The sequence below is a fragment of the Zeugodacus cucurbitae genome, chromosome X (genome assembly GCF_028554725.1).
Source record: "Zeugodacus cucurbitae isolate PBARC_wt_2022May chromosome X, idZeuCucr1.2, whole genome shotgun sequence".
NCBI lineage: Eukaryota > Metazoa > Arthropoda > Insecta > Diptera > Tephritidae > Zeugodacus > Zeugodacus cucurbitae.
Window position 1 is genome coordinate 31,924,973 of NC_071672.1, and position 26,626 is coordinate 31,951,598.

At 35.2% G+C, this 26,626-nt stretch overlaps 2 protein-coding genes and 2 long non-coding RNA genes across 8 annotated transcripts in view; 2 read left to right on the forward strand and 2 right to left on the reverse strand.

Annotated features, from left to right (window-relative positions):
* Window positions 1-15,134, reverse strand: part of LOC105220277 (ankyrin-3) — a 49,957-nt gene extending 34,823 nt beyond the window's left edge. For 2 of the 4 annotated variants that reach the window (XM_054235631.1, XM_054235630.1), the window contains exons 1-2: window positions 14,983-15,134; window positions 10,269-10,484 (exon numbers count right to left, since the gene is read on the reverse strand). In XM_054235631.1, coding sequence (XP_054091606.1) covers window positions 10,269-10,484; window positions 14,983-14,991 — 225 coding nt within the window. In that variant the 5' untranslated portion in view covers window positions 14,992-15,134. Of the gene's footprint in view, window positions 1-10,268; window positions 10,485-12,486; window positions 12,627-14,860; window positions 14,883-14,982 lie in introns of those variants that run through there. The other 2 variants (XM_054235632.1, XM_054235633.1) reach the window with 2 other exon arrangements.
* Window positions 7,717-10,446, forward strand: LOC128923145 (uncharacterized). The gene is made up of 2 exons (XR_008472187.1): window positions 7,717-8,079; window positions 9,625-10,446. It is a non-coding gene; the product is annotated as an uncharacterized LOC128923145 (long non-coding RNA).
* Window positions 12,763-21,982, forward strand: LOC128923146 (uncharacterized). The gene is made up of 3 exons (XR_008472188.1): window positions 12,763-13,342; window positions 18,736-19,557; window positions 19,614-21,982. It is a non-coding gene; the product is annotated as an uncharacterized LOC128923146 (long non-coding RNA).
* Window positions 15,647-17,934, reverse strand: LOC128923141 (uncharacterized). 2 transcript variants are annotated; one of them, XM_054235648.1, is made up of 3 exons: window positions 17,291-17,934; window positions 16,183-16,573; window positions 15,647-16,121 (listed from the first exon to the last, which is right to left on the reverse strand). In XM_054235648.1, the coding sequence occupies exons 1-3, from the start codon at window positions 17,291-17,293 to the stop codon at window positions 16,108-16,110; spliced, it is 408 nt and encodes a 135-aa protein (XP_054091623.1). In that variant the 5' UTR covers window positions 17,294-17,934; the 3' UTR covers window positions 15,647-16,107. The 2 variants fall into 2 exon arrangements, with proteins under 2 accessions (XP_054091623.1, XP_054091622.1); XM_054235647.1 differs by lacking the exon at window positions 17,291-17,934 and adding an exon at window positions 16,635-16,793.
* Window positions 21,983-26,626: the final 4,644 nt, after the last annotated feature.

A 26,626-nucleotide genomic window follows, 5' to 3' on the forward strand; every position in this document is an offset into this window, starting at 1 on the left:
ATGAATCTCAAATAAATCGTTAAACAATTTGCATTGCGATATCCAAACAAGGAATACGAAACCAGTGTCACAAAAAAGTGAAAAGCACGAAGCATATGTTACTATATGGACTTGCATGTCTTCAAGTCGTGTCGGCACCATTCACTTTATTGATGGTATAATGATTCTAAAAGGTAGGTAAGCAGTCACCACCCGAAAAGTGGGCATTAGTGAATTTTATTCATTCTACAAAAATAATGATTTTAAATATAAATCTTGGCTGGCGGCTAAGATAAGACACTCCTCGCAACTTAAATGTTATCGAACATTTATGGAAAAATTTAAAAATTAAAGTGGGCCAGTATTATCCAAAAAATAATCAAGACTTATAAAATGTGTGCTCGATGAATGTCATTTATCTTTAAACTACCTTTCATTTTCTACTGCTTGTTCGTCTTTTTAGGAACAAAAGCCACGGTCACTGTATAATCATGGTACCACTTTAAAACCATTTTTTCGTGGTCCTTATCAAGCTTAATTAAAGGTTTCATTTTTAAAACCCTACAAAAAATAGCCCTCTTAAAACAAGTTTTTTCTTTTCAAAGATAAAGAGTCACTATATTATTTTTTTAGCGATGTCGCTATGAGACAAATCTGAAATTTCACGTTTCTTGCGCAGAACCGTTTCGCAAACGTGTGTCTTCATAGCTGAGAATTTCATAAATCAAGCGCTTGAAGCAAAGCAAACAATTGGTCTCTTTTCATATGCTCTGATATAATTTTGACAGTACTCACAGTAATGCTAATAAACCCAGCCAGACGCGTTTATATTTTAAATTTACAATAGGACGACTAGTTTTAGATAAATCTATTACAGGACTTTGAACTCACGACGAAAAATTTAACATTCAATTTAGGAATCGAGAGGAAAGTGATCGCATTGGTGTAGGTCATCTATTGCATTGATAATCCAGTCAGAGAGTAACGTCTCCTTCTTGAAAAAAAAATGTAAACAGATCTTAGGTAATGAAACCACTTTGGGGTATGGATTGTCTGAGCCGTCTCTGTTCAAATTTAGTTCTTCTATGGATCTTATATTATTTATTTCTTTTATGTAATTTCATTCCCTTTTACTATTAGCGACTAGTGTATATTAGACGGTCTATAAGTCATAAAGACTGTTACAGTATTTTATATTGCTTAGTTTACTATAGAACGCAGACAGCATCCGAGATTAAAATTTGTTACTTATTATTTAACCCTCTGTGACTGACGTGATATAGTTCTAACAATTCTAATGACGTGGTAGACTGCCAGACACCATTTCTATGTCTTATATTTTCCAAGTTCCGTTTTGTAAAACTAATAAAACTATTTTTATTTATTGTTTATAAGTTTAAGTTATTATTTATAAAGGTATTTTTCTAATTCAAAGCGAAAATTGATGTTATGTGTTATTTATCGGTATGGCATGATTTTTCGGCAAAAAACATAGACCTGTATTAGATCATCAAAAAACAATTCAAAAATTAATTTTTTTGAACAAATGTTTTTAATTTTTTATTATTCAGACTTCAATTTAACAGTTGATAACAAAAAGTAACAAATCCAGTGGTAAAAAAAAAATTAACAAACACGTTAAATGGCACATTAAAGCCTATAACTTAACAAACAAAAAATATTTCACGTTATAATTTATGAAGCAAAAATTTTAGATTTTGCTTAATTTACACTTGAGTTAAACAGTCTTAAGACTTGAGATCATATGTATATGTATAAAATCTACAACTTTTCCTGGCAGGTTTCCCAAAGAAGCTTGGAGCACTGGAGGCAAATTGGCCTTAAGCAATCACAACAGCAATACCTGTTAACCCTTTTTATTTTTTGGGGACAAATTGAACACAATTTTCTTCCACTTTGTGGATTAGATTGAATAATTGGTGGAGGAGGGGGTAGATCTTGGCCAAGAACCCTGGTGAGCATCATTCTTAGTTCTCGTGACAACCTTTCATTGTACACCCGGAATTTCATATGGTCTAGCACCAATTCTCTTGCCAGATTGAGCATAAATGTTTTTCTTCTCATTTTTACATCACTGTCAGTACCCATTTGATATACATAAAACAAAGGCATTAGAACCAACCATATCTTGTACTCGTTGAAATACTGCCATAGGCCATCTAAGAGTTTTTCGACTACATGAATATATCTAACACTTTTTATCAATTTCGTCAACTTCTCCTTTTGTATGGTTGTAATTTGCTATCATAACAGGTTTTTTTATATCAGTATCTGATTGCTCCATAATAACAAAACTAAAAAATAACAATTTTACTGACGTGTTGTTTAGGAGACACTATGAAAATATAACAAAAGTACTGATGTTATTGTCTCACAGACACCTACCTTAATATTGATGTGGTTGATTCGCAGACACTTTTTCGCTTAAAATGACACATGTGCTTACATCAATTGATCTGAACAAACTAACATAGGCATGAGTACACAATAAGAAGGTACAGAGAACGAGATAGTAGATGTATGGAAAATAACGGTACAAAATACTCTTTTGTGTCTGTTGGTGTCTGCTAGACTACCACATCAGTCACAGAGGGTTAAAAAAAAAGGTTATTCAAAAAGTGTTCAAAGGAGAAGAATTGAAACGAATTCGGAACAGATAAGATTTATTTAAGGAAATTAAAAGGTCCTTTTATCTTTGGAACATTAGTATACATAAATTTATAAAATATGGTGGCATACTACCTCTATGCAGTTATGATATACATATGTACAGGTGTTCCTTCCATTTGATTATATGATGTTGCTATTGCTAATAAATCAATAAAATCGCACAAAACCACATTTCTTACATCAAAATTTGATTACAAGAGAAATTAACAAAGCGTAACAATTGCTCATGTTTCCGCTCGAAATAAAGTATTAGACGATGTTTACATTTTTACCACATGTTATATTAAATTTAAAAATTTTGTTCATCTGAAGGTTGTTCCATATATATATTAAAACAATAGTGAAAATAATTATAAAGATTTACATGTGGAGTGGCTCACAGGGGCGTCATTTAGAATATTGTAATTCGAAAAGAAAAACGTACACGAGTGTGGATATTATTTCCAAACCAAATTATTAATATGAAAGAATTTCCTTTACTTTACTTTATTTAGATTTTCTGTAACTGATTAATTAAAAAAATTTAAAACATTTTGAACATTTAATATTTAAAATTTAGTTAACTGGTGGAAGTATTGACCTGATTTTGATAATTCTTTGCACAGAGAAATTATGTCTCACTATAAAAGCAGTATTTTTACAAAGTTCTTCGATATCTCCACTGATACTTAATTTATAGTTTGCGAAGTAAACGATTCGGTTGGACTTCAAAATTGTGGTATATGGCAGTCGGTTGTGAACCAATATCGTCCATTTTTAAACTATAACATTTGTATATCAAGAAAATTTTACTAACCGAATTTAGTTAAAGTTTGTCGAGTAGTTCCTATAGATAAAATGCGCTAAATGTCCTCTTAATCGTGCGCAATAGTGTTGCCCAATTTTCTTTGGTGGGAAAAACTTAAAGCTGAGCACTTTGTCACTTCGTTTCTAGCAGAAATTTATAATTTATATATATTATTATAATTTATATATATAGTTGCAAATATTACAGAAAACAATTTGTATTGTCCTTTTTTGCTTTAACTTTATGCACTTCCTGGTGTGATCCACTGTATCCAATTTTGCTTTCATAACTTTTCGGTTATCGCAATTTAGTGGCCATGGATTTATTTTTGCTACTTTGCAGATAGGAGTTGCTGCTCTAAACAAACCAACTGAGTTGCAACTCCAAACTCACTGAAAACATTACTTAATATTCAAAGATTTCTATTTAAATAGTGCTATAGCTCCAAATCAGTTTAAAAATCTGCGCTCAGTTGTAATGAAAAGGCCACCAAAATAATGATAACGCTTAAGTGGGACCGATGGGGGAGCGGTATGGATTTCCAAATACAATTTTGCAGCAATAGATTAAAGATATGCCAATGTATGTATATATAAGATTAGAGGACCGCTCCAGCTTCGCACGAGTTTAAACATACATTTCTAAGTTATAAGTTTTCGATTTTTAGTTTCAGATTAAGATTCTCCATCACGGAGTCTTTTTGATACCCTCACCTGGGAACTATTTCCAGACGGTTGAGATAGCCTATGTTACTCGGGGTGAAGCTTTCCAATGGTGAAAGAATTTTTGAAATTGGCACAGTAGTTTTTGAGTTTATTCTTTCCAAACATACATACAAATCTTTCCTCTTTATAATAGTAGTATAGATATGTTATGTTACAATGATTTTTGTGATAACTGTTAAAAATAAGGTTTAACCATAAACATGCCCAATGGTTTGAGTGAGTACATGTGAGTTGATAACATTTTGTTAATTCATTCCGTAGGAATTATTCTATATATTTTATTGGTTAACAATTGTACATGAATTGACTTACATACAAAATTTTAGTTTTTCGTTTAGTAGTTTATGAAGTTATAAGTACATGACAATACTCAACACCCTACTGTATGTACATATATAATAGGGTAATACCATAGACAGAGATATGGTTTCCGTACAATGTGTACTACAATAAAAGCCAAGAAACCATGTACAAGCATAGTGACATACATGTAGTATTCTATGGTGCTGGCATCCATTAGCTGATGTAAATAAATTGAAACCAAATAAAGTTTTAAACAAATAGCAGGTAAATCGAACTCGACTTAGCAACATTAAAATATTAATTTCTATTATAATTATTAGTGTTTAGCATATTTTTCTGATAATATTTTCAAAATTTGTTTTATGTTCAAATTTGGTTTCAGTTTATTTTGAATAACTTTTTTTACTAGATGTCCAATTGTCAGTAAACATATATTTGTGGTAACTGAGCTTAAAGATCTCGGTGTGCGTGCCATTGTAATACATTTCACAACACCACTAATTTCAATGGTTTCTAGCATCGTATTGGTACCGTTTCCGTACCATTTGTTTTCGAGCACCTTTGATACGCATATGGTTTCTGTGGCATGCTACAATATGTACTACACGCCTGTCTATGGATTACCATAAAAGTATGCGCCACAAATATGGTTTGCAGCAAAAAGGTAGGGTTCATGAATAACACAAGTGTCAAGTGTGGCAAACTATCGTTACAGTTTGTCTACAGTATTTATATATCAACGGTATGCAACAGTAAATAACATTGAAAAACGTTGCGTTGTATTATATGACATTAAATAACACCTTTACTGCATAGTTTACTTTAGCAAACAGCTGTTTAGCTTTGTTTTTGGCGAGCGCATATAGAGAATAAATATAATTACAAAAAATAATAAAAAACACGCTTTTAAACCACATCAAACAATTTTTTTTTAGGTTAAATATCGTGAGTTGCACAATATGAGAAAATTATAATACAAAGCACCCACGCTATATATACCAAAAGTGATCAGGGTGACGAGACGAGTTACAATCCGGATGTCCTTCCGTCCGTCTGTGCAAGCGATAACTTGAGTAAAAATGGAGATATCCTAATGAAACTTGGTACACATATACCTTGGACGGGTGGTATAGAAAATGGGCGAAATCGGACCACTGTCACTCCCAAAAAATGGCGAAAACCAAAAACACATTAAATTTTCTTACCTAAGCTATAAATAAAGTTATAAAAGAAAAATTAGGTACGAATGATCACACTAGCTAGGGCCATATTTGGATGTAATTTTTTAGGGAAAGTAGCTCTCTAAACAAAACTTTCTGCAGTCAGTTCCCTTACGTCACGACAGTCGGTTCTACGTAACCGGAACGGACCCGGATTTTTTTCCGGCCAAGGACTGTCAAATCGGCAGCATTCCTCAAAATTATGAATGTTTTATGCCGTTTTTTTACAACAACAACAACAAAATAGTTGAAATCGGATAATAACCACCCCCACCTCTCATACAAAGGTTTGGTTGAAAATTACTTAAAGTTACGTTAACTCATGAACGAAAAACGTTAGAAACACTAAATTTTACAGAAGAAATATCAGAAAGAAGCTACACTCAGATTTTTTACGAAATGAAAAATGGGCGTGGCATCGCCCACTTATGGGTCAAAAACCATATTTCAGGAACTACTACAGATTTCAATGAAATTCGGTATATAATATTTTCGAAACACCCTGATGACACGCGTGGAAAATGGATGAAATCGGTTCACAACAACGACAACTCAATATAACAAATAACTAAATTTTAAATTCCATCTTATTCCTTCACTTTATAATATATACATAAGGAACTAATAAAGATAACGGAATAAAACTTTACACAAATACTCTAGCGCCCATAGAATATATGTATGATCTGCGGCATCACTTGTGAAAAAATTGTCGAAATCGGATTATAACTTATCAATGCCCCGGATATCGAATATGAAGAACTCCGTGCCTTATGGTAATTTTTCACCGAAAATGTCGGTAAATCTTTCAGAGATCTTAATTTAATTCAGAGGAAATCTTTTTATTCTAATAGTGTGCCACTGTATGGTTAAAATCGGGTCATAACATCCCCTAGCTCCCATATACCTAATATTAGGGGTTTCAAACTTTTAATCATAATAAAAATATAGCAATAAATTGCAAGAGTATAAAATGTACTGTTGCACCCGAACTTAGCCATTCCTTACTTGTTTTTACATTTATGTTATCACACGTTTTTGTTAAGTGCTTCTTTGCATTTTAAATTCTCCGCTATATAAGTATGCACAGCTTTTCTAAAAAAGTATACTTTCATAAGGGATATTTATTTATATACATATGTTGCATACTTTTAAGAGCATTTTTCTGCTCACACTTTTGATCGCGATCTTGCAGAGGAAAAAGTTACAAACATACAAACAAACATACATACTAGTGAAGGTAATAAAAGCGTATTAAAAACGGTTAAAAGTACAGCTAAGAGTTGAATTAATAATATTTTTTAAGAGCAGCAGTTAGTCCGTAGCATTAAAAAAAAAGATCATAATCACAAATTTGATCTAAACTAATAAAACAAATAATAAAAAGCGTATCAAACTGAGTCCGCTATGGTTGTATGTTCAAATGTCAAAAACAAAAGCAAAAAGCAAGTTTCTTAGTGATGATTGATTTTCTGTTTCACGATGCATCGACTATTGAGTTAATGCATTTTCAAATATGTTGCAATGTTTGTTTACTTAAATATATATTTCGAAGTGTTTGCGAAAACTGTTTTGAAAAAAGTTTTGCATATGAATTCAGTATGAGTTTTTTATATATTTTCATACAGTTTCTAGATGGAACATAAGGTAATGCGAAAGCAGTTGTAACGCGGCAATTTTTGACTCCAATCAATAAATTGCTATAGGTCAAGATTAAAGTCTACAAACAAATACCGACTAACAACTGAGAACACTACTATTAACGTAATGTATACGAGTGTTGGTAGTTTTTAGTGTAATAGCCTTGACAGACGACAGCGTTAATGCCGATTAACTACATTAAACCGCATTAATTCAGGAGTTACTTAATATTAGAGAAATATTCCAGAACTTGTGGCATCATTATTAGAAATAGTCAGTTGTAATCTATTGTGAATGAAAAACAACAAACACTGACAGCTGTTTTTGAAATAAATGTAAACAAAAATCTAACGCATACAATGCAATAGCTTCAGTTTTTTGGAGCAGAATATAGTCTCATATTATTATAAGACTTTTAGATTTTATGAACTTTTATGCATACTGCTTGAAAGGTTTCTTTATATGTATATATATTTAATAACTAGTGATTTTATAGCAACTGTGCGGCTAACAACCTTATCATTTTTATTCTAACAAACTGAGAATATTATTAAAATGCCAATCAGCTGTTTTCTATCTTACTATCTCGCTTTGCTAACGTCTATAACCTACCAATTTGTATAACGAGTTAATCAAAATTAATACTGCCGTCAGTCAATGTCAAGGCTATAAGAAAATAATTATTTTTCTTATTATTGGCAACGGGGACACCTCGGTACATATTGTGGAATATGTAAGCATCAATTTTTATTAACAATTCCCAACGTCATGGAATGCAATGTGAAAATATTTATCAACCGTCCTATCTTGTTTTCCCAATAGTTCGTTCGTTTAAGTTCGGTCTACAAATTGTGACAGTTATTAAAAAACAAAAATCTGGTACATATTGCCATTGCCGAGGCCAAAGAGTTGTTGTTTATCATACTTTATTTGCTTAATTGAGTTTAGCTTTGATTATATAGTGAAACGGGAATTAAAATGATCTCATCATACAAGCATCACCGACATTAAATGTTACAAATCCACGATAAATGAAACTAAAATGTTATGATCATTTTCGTAAATAGCGAATAATTATACTGAAGTATTCATGTACATACATATATACATATGTAGTGTTGAATAACAATAGTTATACATATGTGAACTCATTTATTTATGTTCTTAGTCACATACATACTAAAAATGTGTCATACCTAGCACTAGAGAACTCTAGGTCAAAGCTGAAACTATGGTACATAACACACAACATAGATTACGCATGCTTTCGTCACCATATCACAGAATTGATACGAATTGTAATATACCTTTCCTTTCCTGATGCTGCAAGTGGTTTGTGAAAAAATATTTAAATTTTCAATTCAACCTGAAATTAAACCAAATATGCATTGCAATGACAAAATACAATGGATTGTTTAGTTGGGGTTGTAGTTCATACTAGTTGTAAAGTAGTTTGCACTACATGTGTATGGCTACGCTTACACAAACACATACAACTAATAATATTATAAAATTTCGCTTTCGGATTATTGCCGTTCCACATGCTTTTGCACTAACAGTGTGAAACTCACAATTAGAACAATAAATGTAAAAAAAAAATGGAAGTGCAAAACAAACAACAAAATGTTTTGTATTCAGTGAATACTTTCATAATTAAGCAAATAATGTTAATTATTATAAACAGGGAGGAAATAAGAAAAATACTGGTTACAAATACTAAACACCTAGTAGTTAGAATTTCTGAAAATTAAATGACAGAACTACCCTTATTTCTAAAGTGTTTCACAAATTCATCCAAAACTGTATCCCTGTCCAAAACTGTCAGAAATCTTACTTGCTCTTGCTCCGAATACTTCACAGTCGACGAGATGCTTGTATGTCCTTATATAGCCAAATGTTTGTTTAGAGTATATATGAAATCAAAGCCCACAAAATACGGCATTAAAATACATGTTTGATGTGTAAATTCCTTTGACTAGCCCTGTATGTATGTATATTGAACTCTTTCTTTGACCAGTGTATATTAATTAAATATAGTATATAAGTATTCAATTCCATGTAGCTTTCTGAAGGGACCACTTTTTCTTTAAACAATTTCGGTTATTTTATTGCTGACAAAACCTGTATAGTTGATTAATCGAGATGAATTCAAATTACCCAGATGGAAATTAATATTGTGTTCTATAGGAAATATTATATGCATGGTTGTAGTCAAATATCGCTAATTTTAACTTAATAAAGTCAAAACAATATTATGGATATATATATACTATACTAGTGCCCACTCTCTTGGAAACGGGAAAATGTTACAAGTGGTTCTGCTACAGGGTGCGACCGGAGGGCCGCCGTGACTGCTTCCGGTGAATAGTTTTTGGTGTTGTCCTGATGGATTCTCCTATTGCTGAAGTATGATGGACTGAGTGGCGTTTTTTCGCCAAGGAACAAGTTAGGATATTGGATTGCCATGCGCAAAGACGGGTCAACCACAATCAATTGAAAATTTTTATATTAAAGGGTAAAATAATTTTTCATATATTGAATTGCAAATGTGAAGCTGTTATTAAGAATAATGGAGTAATAATGTCATTTAATGCCACTTATTAATAATTATTGTTATTCGGTACATATCTTTAAAAATAAACTGAACCAAATGTTGTGGCCCATAAAATGTTGCAGATCATAGAACAGTACTTCAAATGCTGTTAAATTTCTCGTGATGTATATTTATTTGAATTCTTACAAAGCTTACTGTTTTAATATTTGTTTGACTCACACTAGATCTCCCTTACAAAAATTGAGAGAATTTTAATTAATTGATTAAATTATATACTTCAAAGTTGAAAAAAAAACATTATTTTATTTTATAAATTTAGACGATTGTATACGCGAATACCAATTATTTATATCTATAAGATTACTCACCTGTTTTGAAGATGATGTTACAGCTGCTGCTGCTGCATGTTTATTTATAACATTGTTCTTTTCGTTTACTGAGGCTAAAGCCATTTTATCTGTTTGCTCCTGATTGTTCTGTTGTTGTGTATCAATGGTTTGCGTTACGTTCATATCTCGATTCTTTGTCAGGGACGACACATTCCCATTATGTACTTCACCAAGAGTCATTTTGTTATTGCAAGCCTATCCAAATAACAATATTTTTTATAAACAAATTATTATCATTTCTATTACATTATTGTATTGAATAAATTATGGTATTCAGTCAAGTGTGGAAATTGGAATACGCGTATAAATTAATATGATATGCACTGACTCTCTGAAATTATATGATATTATCTTTGGCCTATTAATTGTTTAATTTACAAATCCTTCCAATCAAACGAATACTTCGCGCAGTGATGCAAACAAAAAATATTATTACTATATACAGCCATGGACAATTATTTCATATCCCCACTTTGTATAACCGATCAGTGCACAAGACAGTTTAAGTACATGTTATCAGTAATGGTAAGTTCTTCTATCAAATCTACAAAAGTAGAAAGTATGATATAACCTAATCAATTAGCAAATGACGACAGCAAATACTATGTTAATGACGTCATGACAGCATTGCTATTGCTATTTGTAATTTCAAAAACATATGTAGATCAAACTCAATGATATTTAAAACAAGTAAGGAAGGGTTAAGTTCGGGTGTAACAGAACATTTTATACTTTCGCAATTTATTTATTTAAATTTATTAGTACAACACACAATTTTACTCACATATTCGGCATATATTATATTATATGTATATGGTATAAAGTCCATTGAAAGTTTGAAAACTCTAATATTAGGTATATGGGAGCTTGGGGGAGTTACGACCCGATTTCACTCATTTTTGACACGGAGAGAAATTATTATAAGAGAAATATTCCCTATCAATCTTTTCAAAATATCTGAGAGACTTACTTATATTTTCGATAAACAATTTATTGGCAGCTCTGAGGTCCTCATGTTCGATATAAGGGTGATGTACTATTTTCTTAACATATCATTGGGATGTTAGGAAAATATTATGAATCGAATTTCATTGAAATTGGTCGAGTAGTTTCGGAGATATGGTTTTTGGCCCATAAGTGGTCGGAGCCACACCCATTTAAAATTGTGAAATTGTGAACTTTTGTATGGGAGGGTGGCGTGGTTATAAGCCGATTTCCTTCATTTTTGGACTGTATAAGGATATGCTTGAAGAAAACAACTCCTGAGAGTTTCGTTGATATAGCTTTAGTAGTTTACGAGATATGTTTAAAAAAACATAGTAGGGGCGGTCTCACGCCCACTTCGTCAAAAAATTACATCCAAAAATGCCCCTTCATAGCGCAATCCTTTACCAAATTTCATAGCTTAATTTATGACTTAGTTATAGCTTTTTATAGATATTCGGTTATCGCCATTTTGTGGGCGTGGTAGTTGTCCAATTTCGCGCATCTTATCTTAAATCTTATTATGGTGCCAAGAAATAAGTGTACCAAGTTTGAGCAAGATATCTCAATTTTTACTCAAGTTACAGCTTGCACGGGCGGACAGGCAGACATCCGGATTTCCACTCTGCTCGTCGCACTGATCACGTTGGTATATATAACCCTATATCTCACTCGTTTAGTTTTAGGACTTACAAACAACCGTTATGTGAACAAAACTAAAATACTCTCTTTAGCAACTTTGTTGCGAGAGTATATAAGTTATGGAAATTTTAAATTTTTGCATTGCAACAGGTACATTTATAAATTTTAAACGACTTTACTGGTAATCAGCGATCCACTATAAGTAATTTTGTGTTTAAAATTTATTAATTTTTATGAAATTTTTGACATGCTTATTTGCGCCTATAATTACAAAGCTGATACGAATATTCTTTTTGTCTATATTATAAAATCCAATTAGATTCTTGGCTTAGATTGGTTTGCAAATTGACCGTTAATAAATCTGTCTAGGATTTCTTCCGTTGGAATTAAAGAATTAGATAAATCATCATTGTCGATAAGTGATGGGGGATATTGCTATTTTTAAATCACTGTGATTTTATGTTGCTATTGCGAACGCAACAAATAGCGAATTTATTAGAATTTGTACTCCACATTTTTTTTAATTTGCACATTTTTATATATATTAATTTTAACAATTCCCAAAATTTACCTGCTTTTGTGATCACAAATAAATAATTACTAAATTGTGGGTACATTTAATTTCTTTCGTAATCACCGTACCCAAAATTATTATAAATTGCTGCTGTGATTTAACTAGAAGCACTGAACTGCTATTAGTACGGTGATCCAACTCAAAGTATTCAACTGATGTAATCGAACAATGGCACTGAACTTCTACAGATACTGTGATCGAACTCAAAGTATTGAACTGCCATTGCGATTGTAATACATTGCTATTTAGTTCGAATTTAGATGCGGCAATTAATGTCGCAAATTCTCGGGAGATTCTCTTTTGCTGACACCTAATATTTATCGTTATTCCCTATTTTCTAATATAATTGAATTATAGTAAATATATTTCTATATGTATTTGCAAATTACATACAAAAAATTAATTATACAATTCAAATTTTAAAATATGCACAAATGCAACACTGTAACGTCGCAGCGAATTGTTACGATTAAGAACACAAAGCAGAGATAAAGACAACTCTCATATTACTGGAAGGGAGAGCGCAATATTAAACGAAATTTTAAGGTATTTGAAGAAATGTTTTGTGATCTGCAGCTTCGTCGCCCCTGTCCTATAAACCAAGAATTTTCGAAACAGGAATTGACGCGTCTGAAGGCGCCTTATAAAAAATGATTGCAGTTGCTATGATATTATTCAATCACAGTGCAAAAATCACCGATAGTGAAATATCTCTCATCTTCAACCGGATGCATATCTACAAGTTTTTGGGGAAATGTTCAACAACAAGGTACACTCTATATAGCAGCCATTGAATGTTATCAAATAATGTAGCGATTTTAAAGGAATATGTATACAATTTTTATGAAAGAAGGTGAGTTTAACGGTCAGAAAGTTAGGTATGTACATATATGAGAAAGACTTCTCGAAACCTGATATTACATTAGATGTACTAACAACATGTTTCGATTAACCGCCATCAAAATTCTGCTTCGGCATCGACTATTTTTTGGTACTTCTTTCGCTTAAACCAATGCTGTTTTTTTACTTTTTTGATTCAATAAAACCTTTAAATGGGAATTCTTCTGTTCATCTTTTAATCCCATGGTGCTAAGTCCGGATCATACATTTAGAAGCATAGTTTCAAGTTTATATATACGACAAAATCGAATGTTGCCATATCTTACAAATTTTAAAGAAAGGATTTTGCATGATTCGCCATTGAACAGGCATTTTCAATGTTACACTCTTATTTTTTGTGTATAACTTATCATTTCCGATCCAGTTACGTATATTCAATTAATTGTAAAATCGAAATGATTTTCCAAAAAACGTTTTAAAGATTTTTGTGTTAAACCCTATAAGTACCAAAGTTCTTAATTCACAGATTTGTCAACAACTACGATCTTACACTAAACCACTACAGAACTCTAATCAACTGAATATTATAGAACATATATGTACATATATAACACTTCAAATACATGTATCTTATAATTGAAATCACGTTATAAATGTTTTTTGGGTGAGACACATATCATGATGATTTCATTTTATCATCATGGCACTTATCCTTCGTTTTAAAAACTAAAAATACTAATTCTATTCATTTTAATACGGAAACTATCTTACAGAAACTGATATTCTCAAATCGGACAGTTTGTGTATAATTTAATATTATAGCTTTTAAAATAAGCCTATATTTTAGGCTTAAAATCTCTTTTATTTCTTCTGCTTTCCGCAATCGTATTAGAGTTTTTCCAAATTTGAAATAGCAATTAGCAAACTTATGACATCATCGAAAAAATAATTTAATATTATTTAGGGAGGCCAGGAGCCCGTCGCATAGGAATTATTTAATCAAATAATGTAGCTTTTACTTATTCCCACTTGTACTATTATTAAATCAAATTTGTGTATTAATTCACTATTAGTTTTATTCAATACATGTTTATTTTTATAACATTGAAATATGATTTTTAATAAACCTTAATGTCATTCCTGTAATTTACATTTCAATATTCGCATCCATTTCTTTACATTTATTCAATAAGTATATAAATTCGATGATCTCATTCGTGTATTTTTTGATTCATAATACAGGCAACAATTTGTTGTCAATTAATCATTTTGGCTATAGTTCACAGTTTTTTTGCACGGCACCTTATTAATGAAGACAGTTATCCTTTAACTTTAGCCAAATTTGACATAAAATTACATTTATTTTTAATTATACAGAGCCTTTAAAATGTTGGTAATTACGGCAAAATCCGATTGAACCGTTTCACGATTTTTGGAATATTTAATGTAAATTTACTCGTATATAAACAGCCCGTAATACATATTCTACACTATGTATTACATATGTATATATTAACATTATGATCAATACCATTCATTATTTTACACGCATATATGGTTTATTTAACACTCGTTGAATAAATTCTTAAATAAGTAAAGGAAATTTATTAAAACTTTCTAAATTTGAAGGCGCACTTAACAACAAATGCTTACATATATCATATAAATTCCCACCACCCAACAAACACTTCTTTCTACCGAAAAATAACAAACTGTCTTGAATTTTCTAATTCACACCAGTGTGGCCAACACAGCGAAAGAAATGTGCCCTTATCAGGCGTTTTCACTCGTCAATATCTAGTTTTGGATTACTTATCCTTACAAGGTCACCCTACAACATGATGTATGTATGAAATTTCCCTGCAAGACAGGTACCGGTGAATTCTTCGGTGAAATGCCAGAGAGCGGTACCCGCTTTTCAATGAAAGTTTCTATGCCATTCTTAAGGGCGAATTGACAAAAGTACACGAATCTCTTGTGTACGTGTGATCGTTCATCCCTTTCTTGCACATTACATTCATCATTTAGCAATGTATATATACCTCTTGCACAATTTGGGGAATGGAATTGGTACAATCACGGATGAACTGCGAACGAAAACAACATGCGCCTTCCAGTACTGTTCTTTGTACTATCACGGATGAAAGACCCAAAACTGCGAACCAAAACTGCACGTGCACTTTCAGTACTGCGACCCACAAAAGCCCAGAAACTATTCCCGCTATTTTCGGTTAGTTATACCAAAATCCCAAATGAGAATTTAATAACAAAATCATTAATTACTATATTTGATATTTATTTAAAATATCATGCCATTTAGGTGTTTATTATTATATTTACTTTATAAATGTATTATCGTACATATGTAAAACGTATTGAATATTTGATAAATTTTTGCTATCTGACAAAGGCTGGAGGAAGAGTGGCAAATGTCAAATACCCCGAGCGGCCTGGAAGTGTAAGTTGCGCACATTATATGAGGACTAGTTGCTTTAGGAGTTTTTGTAAGATCTGTTCTTTCATTAATTTTACTAATACTAGATTCATCCAATTTCTGGGAGGAGAGTTTCTATAATATAAAGTAAAATTTGAATTTTTACAACATAAAAGTTGGTAATAATTATTTATGTTTCAGGAATTATAAATCTAGCATTGGCAACGTTCTAGTCTTAACTTCCATGCTGTTGCTGTTGTATTTCCATTGAACTAATTTCGGTGAATCCATGTCCTTGTAAAGCGATACAACAACGTTATGATTCAATACAAGGTGAAAATGAATCAAAAAAGTCCTCCTAATTGAACATACAAGAAGTTTTTAAATTTCTATTATCACAAACATTCACTTAAATTTACCCTTTAATTTCTGAGTTTTAGCTGCTAATGGCACGGCCAACTGAGGGGCCGGTAATTCTAAAAATACTGCAACTGCTTTGCCCTCTAGCTCATTGGCAAAACCCAGTTTACACACGTCGCGATGATAAACGGTTCCAAAGCACCTAAGCCATGTCGTTTCAGTTCTTCCCGGGCTTGTGTTGAGCAAAAGGTTTAATTGCACGTAAAAAAGTGACATTAAACCTAATATCTGGTGTGTAAATGATTTGTGTTCGATGTAGCAGCGTTTGCATCCATAGTTCTGGATTTGCTTGCAGCACATATTCCATCGATTCGAAAGTTCTACGCTGCTGCCATAAGTGACACCAATTAGGTTGCGTACCTTTAACGCGCCGTATGAGGTTTGAAATATCTGTATGGAAAATTTTAGAATTTAAGGCAAGATAATATTATTATATTCAACAATTATTTACGTATTCAATGGTTTCGCCCTTGATGTTGACCATTGTTGGCGTAGCTTCTATTGGGTGCTTGGAATTGACAATGCAATGAAGTATTACTGTATCACCCTCTTCAATTCCATCTTTTGGCTTTAGAAAACTTTTATTTTACGTTTTACTTATTTAAAAAATGCGTGCTTCAATAATTTAAACTTTAATTAGGCTACAGATCACTAATTTAAATAAAAGACGCAAAATAATACCTTACAAGCTATCATGGCTGCTCAAAACAAACAGGAGAACTTTGGTTGTTTCTTTCTATCATTCAGGGTGCTGTACGAAAGAAGAGTTGAGGTAAATGTTTATGCACATTTCGCCCTTTGTTGCATATGTGTGTATGTAGTGGTGTTATAAAAATCTCTTTGAATGTATTGGAGTTTCAGTACCCATGACTTGCTTGGTTTAACAAACCCAAACCGCCCCCCCCCCCCTGCGTTCGCCCCTGTCACTATCAATTCGAAGCACACAATAGAAGCTCCGCCTACAATAGTCAACATCAAGGGCGAAACCATTGATTGCCGTAAAACCAAATGCATGTAAAAATTAACAGCGTTTTTACGATGTTGCTATTTCGCGATATTGCCATACGTTTGCGACGTTAAATGAGTATCCCTAGTGAATATCTGTACCATTTTGGATTTTCCAGGTCTTAAGCCACACTGATAAAGTGATAAAGTCCAATCAGTTCGTTGACGGTGAGCTCTACATAATGTCACAGCGTCGGCCAACAGCTGCGAATAGTGTTTATTTACTGTTAGTAGGTGCTGGCTGCTGTTGTAGAAGAAGAAGAGTAACAAACGTATTATACTTTTTAAATTTATCAAGATCTGTATGCATGTTTGTAATGAATAAACTCAAAAACTATTGTGCCGATTTCAAAAATTCTTTCACCATTGGAAAGCTACAATTCACTCCGAGTAACATAGGCTATATTTATTGCTAGAATCTCAACTTTCTGGAAATAGATCCCATGTGAGGGCATCAAAAAGACTCCGTGATGGATAATCTTAATCTGCCACTGGAAATCGTCTTGCAAGTTATTCTCTTCGCATAACAATCGCGTGCCAAAGGGTCGAGTAACTAGCGCTCGCAGCTGATTGTTGAACAAAATTTCAAAACCTCCCAAGTACGCCCTTGAGAGTCGAGTTCCGAGCGTGTGCAGCGGCTTGAAGAACAAAATATTAGAAATATACAAGGTCGCACTACGGCGTCGAACTCTGAGCATTCCCAACGCCTTCAGAGAGAAAGACAACGAACTCCAAAGACTAGAGGTCGTAATCAAGTTTTAGCTCATTGCAAATATAATATAATTTCATGATCGAATTTTCCTCATTTTACTTTTTTTAAAATAAACCCACGCAAGAAACGGGAAAGTACATACATATGATGGGGAGAGTGTGTATAAGTGTCTAAAAACTTATAACTTTGTTTGTTTAAAACTGTGCGAAGCCGGAGCGTTCTGCTAGTATTGAATAAGTTACTTGGGAAGATATTTTAAACTAAATCCATTAAAAAATTAATTAAAATACCACCACTTGATTAAGGGGATTAAGATCCCTGCTGAATGGTCGTGTGCGGAATTTTAAAAAAATTGTCGCTTGATAATAATAAAATAAATAAAAATGAATTGCTGTTCGTTTGTGCCCCAAAAAACGAGAACGGCCAAACCGATCTGGTTAATTTTAGTCTTGAAATATTCGTGGAAGGACAAAAAAAGATTAGAAAGTGAGTAAATATGGAAAAATTGCGAGGAAGATAATAATAAGATAATTTTATTCGAGTTGACAAGAAAAATATAAAAAGAGAAAACAAAAAAATAATATTTTGAAGGTTGTCATTGTTGCTTTGTTAAAATATTTTTGTTATTGTTCAATTGTATAAGGTTGTGTCGATAGCCCAAAACAATTTGTAACAAATAAGGAAAGGCTAAGTTCGGGTCCAACCGAACATTTTATACTCTCGCAATTTATTGATGTAATTTTATTAAGATAACACACAATTTGACTTATATATTCGCCATAAAGTCCAATAGAAAATCATCATAAATAGTATATGAGCGCTGATGTAATTCCAGAACCAATTTCACTCATTTTCACCACCAAGGTTAACGGGAATAGGGGCAACTTGGCACCAGTTAGTAGGCAAACACACGCCACATTCGGCCTTGAAATTACTTTTAAATTGCAAATGAACGAGACACCAGTCGGCAAAATCGTCAAAAATAGGAGGTACTGCACAGGACTTTAAAAGATCTTGATTGTCGATGAACGTTTTTGGTGAAGCCAGGATTCGGTTAGCAGGTGATTTACGCCAGACTCTTCCAATTATTCCTGGCTCAACAGTTTCTGACGGGCTAATCGCATGCCTAAAATCATTTAATTTGTGGCGACACATAAAGAATCGCCAATTAACAACTAACATTTTTGCAACAATACCAAATTGCGATTGTAGAAGCAGTTAGAAATGGTAGGGTCGTAGTTGACACCTCGATGGATTAATAACATTTTCAACAGATTTCTGTCACTTCATTAACTCGAAAGAGAAGTTTTCCTGACATGAAACCTCAATGTGGAAACCATAAATGACTGATTGAATGACCTATATTGGTGGTAAAAAAAGATATCGATGACCTTAATACGACAATTTAGAATTTCGGTCTAAGAGAGTTGACACAGCTACAAACCAGGATGACGTAGTCAATCATCCCAAACTATTTAAAATTGCCTGTGCTATCACCACTCACTTTGCAATTAAAAGTAGTGTGAGTTGTCATCATGCTGCATAACATAAATCAACCTCGAGTAATCAATATCGTCGCCGAAGCCAAGATTGGACCAACTTAATTTAATGTATACCTTAGCCACAAAAACGTTTGGCGGGGTCTGCTACTAACTAAGTATTTTAGCTAAAAAAGGAATACATAACTTAATTTATATGTATACGTATTTACAGTTTCATCAAAAATTTTCGAGTCAACAAAAGAGGATTTATATACATACATTTTAATGGAGTACGAAAATGTATGTGGAAATGATAAGAGACAAGGTTCTTTTTCCCCGAAATTAAAGCTTCCTGCATGTCTACGTTTCTTTGCCGCATTCAACTATCAGCATTGCATTGGAAAGAACTTCAATATAAATGTGGTCCAATCGACATTCTGTGGAATATTGGAAGAAGTTCTTAACTGAGTCTTGACCACAGGCTATATTCGAGGTGGATTTCTATTTACATTACTGACAGCATACTTAAAGAAACTTGGCTGAAGAGCCCACCGCCTGTTCCAGAAATGTGTTTTGCATGTTTTACCATTTTTTCAAACAAACTTGAAATCTGTCCAAACCTAGTTATAGGTTAAGTAAGTAGTTTAATAGCCGATAATATACAAATTATGATTTTTCATACCTTCTTCCACCCATTTGTGTCCTTGATTGGGGGACCTAAAGCGTTTATTTTTTTGAAATTTCTTCCCAAAAACTATTCAATTCGTCCGGTGCTCCTTTCTTTTCCTTTCACCATGTCGGGGTGTAACTTCATCTCATTTACTAACACTTCAAATTGTGTTTTGTTTGTGTGTTTTTGTCTCTTATCTCTAAACTTTCAATTTAAAACATAATTAAGTGCGTCATCAACAATTTTGTATATAAACACTTACAAATTGTCTATTTCTTAAAAATTTCCGCAACGCACTCACCAAGGGATTAATTTCGATGCAAATTCTCGATATTGCGGTATCAATGATTCCGAAATTAGCGCCATTTATGTACATGGAAAGCATTTTATGGAGTCGGTAAGTAAGTTCAATTCGATCGAAAATGTTACTATCGATACGGATTCAATGATTCCGACGTGAAATTTTTCGATCGAATCGAACCATTTTTCGACCGAAACGGATTCAATGATTAGTCTCATTGAACTGCTATTGCTATAATTATCAATAACAGTCATCCAACTAGAATCATTAATCTGGTATAGCTACTTTGATCAAACTAGAATCACGGAATAGCTACTCTGTTCCAACAAGAATTATTGAACAGCTATTGTTACAGTTATCCAATTGGAATCACCAAACTGCTTTGGCTACTGTGATCCAACAAGAATCATTGAACTGCTGTTGCTACTGTGATCTAATTAGAATAAAAATAATAATGGTTTGGGGTGCGGCATGTTATTTGAAACAATGGAGTTACAGTTTCAAACATCAAAAATGACTGTATCTTCGTACAATTACAAATACTCAGGACTTAGTTATTGAGACACAATTCTTCACGTATATTCGGCACAAAGTCTACTAAAAAACGATATTAAGTATGTTTATATAGTACATGGGACCTGGGTAATTTCTAGACCATTTTCAGCCGTTTTCGGTACCAAACTAACTTAATATCCAAAATTATACGTTCACATTATTTTACAATGTATATGTATTACTGTATAAATATTGAAAACCGGGGGCTTGAGGAAATATAGACCCGATTTTGCCCACAGCGGCACAATATTAGAAGGAACACATATCTGAGAGATTTATCGAATTCTATAAAAGATTAGAAATTTTGAGGTCTCCATGTTCGATATCTTGGGCCATGATAAGTTATAGTCCGATTTGGCGTGTTACGCCAAACTAGAAATATATATTTCTGGAAAGTTCGTTGAAATTGGTCGGGCAGTTTCTGAAATATGGTTTTTGACCCATGAATGTGCGGTGGCACGCCCGTTGTTTTTGCTTTCGGAGTTAGTTGTAAAAGATAAAGCGCCCAGTAAGTCTTTGCGAGCGGTTTCTCGCTATCATTTGCTGCTATTTCCGTCCCATGCAGCAAGATTTTCCAATCTTAGTCTTTCTGCTTTTGATGACAACCACAGCAAACGTATAAAGGACTATGATTTAAGGGCATGCATCTGGAATGTCCGGACCCTTAATTGGGAAGGTGCCTCTGCCCAGCTGGTTGATGTCCTCGTAAGAGTAAAGGCTGACATCATCGCAATCCAAGAAATGCGATGGACGGGACAAGGACGGAAGAAGGTGGACTTTGTGACATCTACTTCAGCGGCCATATAAAGGAGCGCAAATTCGATGTGGGATTCGTGGTGGGAGAGAGACATATCGCCAAACGGTCTGAGGCTGATCGACTTCGCCGGGGCCCGAAATATGGTCGTCTGTTGTACTAGATTCCAGCATAAGAAAATCCATCAAGCTACTTGGCTGTCCCCGGATCGAATCTCTCGCAACCAGATCGATCATGTTGTGATAGATGGACGACATGTCTCCAGTGCTTTTGATGTGCGTTCGCTTCGTGATCCCAACATCTACTCGGACCACTATCTTGTAGCAGCTAAGATACGCACCCGCCTCTGTGTAGAAAAGCGCACACGTCAACAAACACATGGAAGGTTCGACATTGAGAAGCTGCAATCACAACCGACAGCCGAACGATTTTCTACTCGACTTGCTCTCCTGCTCTCTGAGAGCACTCATCAGCATCTCGGTATAAGGGATCTGTAGGATGGCATATCAAACTCCTTACGTACAGCTGCAACCGGAACCATTGGCTTTCGCAAAAGTCAAAAAAAAAAAAAAAAAAAACAGCTGGTATGATGAGGATTGTCGTCTCGCAGTGGAGAGAAAACAGACTGCCTACCTCGCAAGGTTGCGATCGATCGCAACGCGAGCGGGATGGGAAAGATACCGAGAGCTGAAGAGGGAAGAGGTAATGCTCGAAAATTTTACGAAAAGATCCGCCGACTAACTGAAGGTTTCAAGACCAGAGCACACTCCTGTAGGAACCCCAGAGGTGATCTAGTTATTGATGACCAGAGTATACTGAGTTTGTGGAGGGAACACTTCTCCAGCCTGCTGAATGGCAGTGAAACTACAACACCAGGAGATGGCGAACCCGATTCCCCAATCAACGACGAAGGAGCAGATGTTCCATTGCCCGACCGTGAAGAATTTCGAATAGCAATTACCCGCTTGAAGAACAATAAGGCAGCGGGGGCCAATGAATTACCGGCCGAGCTATTCAAATACGGCGGCGAAGAGCTGATAAGGTGCATGCATCAGCTTCTTTGCAGAATATGGTCGGAAGAAAGCATGCCTGACGATTGGAATCTCAGTGTACTCTGCCCTACACAAAAGGGGAGACCCCACAATTTGCGCCAATTACCGTGGGATAAGTCTCCTCAACATCGCGTATAAGGTTCTATCGACCGTACTGTATGAAAGACTAAAGCCTACAGTCAACAAATTGATTGGACCTTATCAGTGTGGCTTTAGACCTGGAAAATCAGCAACTGACCGGATATTCACCATGCGACACGATAGTGAGTCACCTTGTCTGAAACCTCGTTTGGTATCGAACGGATCTGAGAGCTCCTTCCCGATTCTGACGGAGCTTTTGGTGTTGCTCAACGTCAGCTTACACAGCCGTATTAGTTTTGCGGGGATACCAAATTCAGACATCGCGGCATAAAGGCAGCTCCTTTTCGTGCTGTCGAAAGCAGCTTTAAAGTCGACAAAGAGATGGTGTGTGTCGATCCTATTTTCACGGGTCTTCTCCAAAATTTGGTGAATATCTGGTCAGTTGTTGATTTTCCAGGTCTAAAGCCACACTGATAAGGTCCAATCAGTTTGTTGACTGTAGGCTTTAGTCTTTCACATAATACGCTCGATAGAACCTTATACGCGATGTTGTGGAGGCTTATCCCACGGTAATTGGCGCACATTGGGGATGTCTCCTTTTTTATGTATTGGGCAGAGTACACTGAGATTCCAATCGACAGGAGTGCTTTCTTCCGACCATATTCTGCAAAGAAGCTGATGCATGCACCTTATCAGCTCTTCGCCGCCGTATTTGAATAGCTCGGCCGGTAATCCATCGGCCCCCGCCGCCTTATTGTTCTTCAAGCGGGTAATTGCTATTCGAATTTCTTCACGGTCGGGCAATGGAACATCTGCTCCATCGTCGTCGATTGGGGAATCGGGTTCGCCATCTCCTGATGTTGTACTTTCACTGCCATTCAGCAGGCTGGAGAAGTGTTCCCTCCATGAAATCAGTATACTCTGGTCATCAATAACTAGATCACCTCTGGGGGTTCTACAGGAGTGTGCTCCGGTCTTGAAACCTTCAGTTAGTCGCCGGATCTTTTCGTAAAATTTTCGAGCATTACCCCTGTCTCCCAGCTTGTCAAGCTCTTCATACTTACGCATTTCGGCCTCTTTCTTTTTTTGACTGCAAATGCGTCTCGCTTCCCTCTTCAGCTCTCGGTATCTTTCCCATCCCGCTCGCGTTGCGATCGATCGCACCCTTGCGAGGTAGGCAGTCTGTTTTCTCTCCACTGCGAGACGACAATCCTCATCATACCAGCTGTTTTTTTTTACTTTTCCGAAAGCCAATGGTTTCGGTTGCAGCTGTACGTAAGGAGTTTGATATGCCATCCTACAGTTCCCTTATACCGAGATGCTGATGAGTGTTCTCAGAGAGCAGGAGTGCAAGTCGAGTAGAAAATCGTTCGGCTGTCGGTTGTGATTGCAGCTTCTCGATGTCGAACCTTCCTTGTGTTTGTTGACGTGTGCGCTTCTCTACACAGAGGCGGGTGCGTGTCTTAGCTGCTACAAGATAGTGGTCCGAGTCGATGTTGGGACCACGAAGTGTACGCACATCAAAAACACTGGAGACATGTCGTCCATCTATCACAACATGATCGATCTGGTTGCGAGTGATTCGATCCGGGGACAGCCAAGTAGCTTGATAGATTTTCTTATGCTGGAATCTAGTACTACAGACGACCATATTTCGGGCCCCGGCGAAGTAGATCAGCCTCAGACCGTTTAGCGATGTTTCGTCATGGAGGCTGAATTTTCCGACTGTTGTGCCAAAGACACCTTCTTTACCCCCCCCCTAGCGTGGAAATCGCCAAGCACGATTTTGACATCGTGGTGGGAGCAGCGCTCATAGGAACGTTCAAATCGCTCATAGAAGGTATCTTTGATCACTTCGTCCTTCTCGTCCGTCGGGGCGTGGGCGCAAATCAGCGATATGTTGAAGAACCTCGCTTTGATGCGGATTGTGGCTAGACGTTCATCCATCGGAGTGAATGTCAGGACTCGACGACGGAGTCTCTCTCCCACCACGAATCCCACTCCGAATTTGAGCTCCTTTATATGGCCGCTGTAGTAGATGTCACAAGGACCCACCTTCTTCCGTACTTGTCCCATCCATCGCATTTCTTGGATTCGGTGATGTCAGCCTTTACTCTTACGAGGACATCAACCAGCTGGGCAGAGGCACGTTCCCAAGTAAGGGTCCGTACATTCCAGGTGCATGCCCTTAATTGGTATTCCTTTAAAAGTCTGCAGTGGTCGTATCAAAATTGGGGTCTCTCATCCGAGGCTGTTGCTTCCTTTTCATTGGGGGTGTTTTTATGTGGTGGGTTCCAAACCCTACGCACAACCGCATAAGCGGGTTTCGCTTTCTCACTTTAGCTCGGCTCCAAACGGATGTCTGTTGCCTACCCAGAGGATACTTGGTCTAAGTCCGGAGGTCGTGAGCTGCTTGAGCCACATGTAAAAGAATCGTTCCTGGCCACTCCCAAGTGAATGGCAGTCAGAAACTTTCCTCACTTACATGAACTTCTACATATGACTCCTAATCCTTCAAACTGGCTTATCTTGACGAAAAAGATTAAAAGATTCCCCGGTAAGTAACCGCTGAAAATTCATTAGAAGTTCTCGCCGTGTTGCCCTCCACCTGTGACAATATGCCTCCAATTGTATAGTCCCTGGTAATGGTATACAAAACAAAAACTTCACTTGAAGCTGGTTACGCCAACATTGCTCTAGCAAAGGACATGTCCTGAAGATTCTCGAAGTCCTCCATCTGTTCTTTATTACAGTATTGCACTATGTGTAACATGTTGCATATAGTGGAATCGTGCTTTCACCTAACGATTCTTTGTAATACCTAAAACTAAATTGAAAAGTAGATAGTTATTAACAAAAAGATTAGAATGAGAAAGCGTATAGTTTTCCGGGTGTCTACATCCGCGAGAGTGTTCAACGTTTTTGGATATTTTTGTAGTGCTGCAGTCAGTCTGAAATTAGCGCAAATCGAATCACTTCGGGGATCCTTACTTTTTTAAAGAAAAAAACACAGAAAACCAAATTGAATCCGGAATGTTAAAAACCATTCGAAATAACATTCTTTGCCATTCATTTTTTAACAATTATCTCTTTTAAATGTTGGCCGCGGCTACGTCTCAGATGGTCCATCTGTAGAGTCGAATTTTCGACGATTCGTTCGAGCTTTTCGACTAGTAACTGGCGAAAGGCATTCAAGCAAAATCGCTCCAAGTCCTGAATCTAAGCGGGTTTGTCCGCATAGATTTTAGACTTTACATATCCCCACAGGGAATGGTCTAACAGTGTGTTCAGGCATCCAATAGGCGCTTATCAATGGCCTTGATGGTCAAAGGCTCCATCTCTTAGAACTTCACTTTTTTAATAAAAATAAAAAAATCCTTTGTTCATTGCTAGATAATGTTATTTCAAAGATGTGTGCAAACAAAATCTCTGCATAACTTTGTGACATATCGTCAAAGGGCGAAAGGCCAAAGGGTATATCTCTTAGAATTTTACTTGGATCGATTTGAAATTTTTGGTGAATATTTTAAATATATTGTACTATTTAATAAAACATTTTTTTTTTTTTAATTTTTGAAGTTTTGAAACCCAGTTAAGTAAATATACAGTCATATAGTATATATAAATCATGGCTGACGTTTACACCTAATAAAATTGCTTTCTTTTCTGCAGTCAACGGCGAACCCTCGCGCCTACCAGTGACATTAACAATAAAATAACTAGCTCCTAACCTATTTATGTGATATCGGTGCTTATTGCACACTCAGTAATAAGAACTGAGTACAGTAGTTTTCGGAAATAACAAATATTCGTTTTAACGAAAACCGCTTAT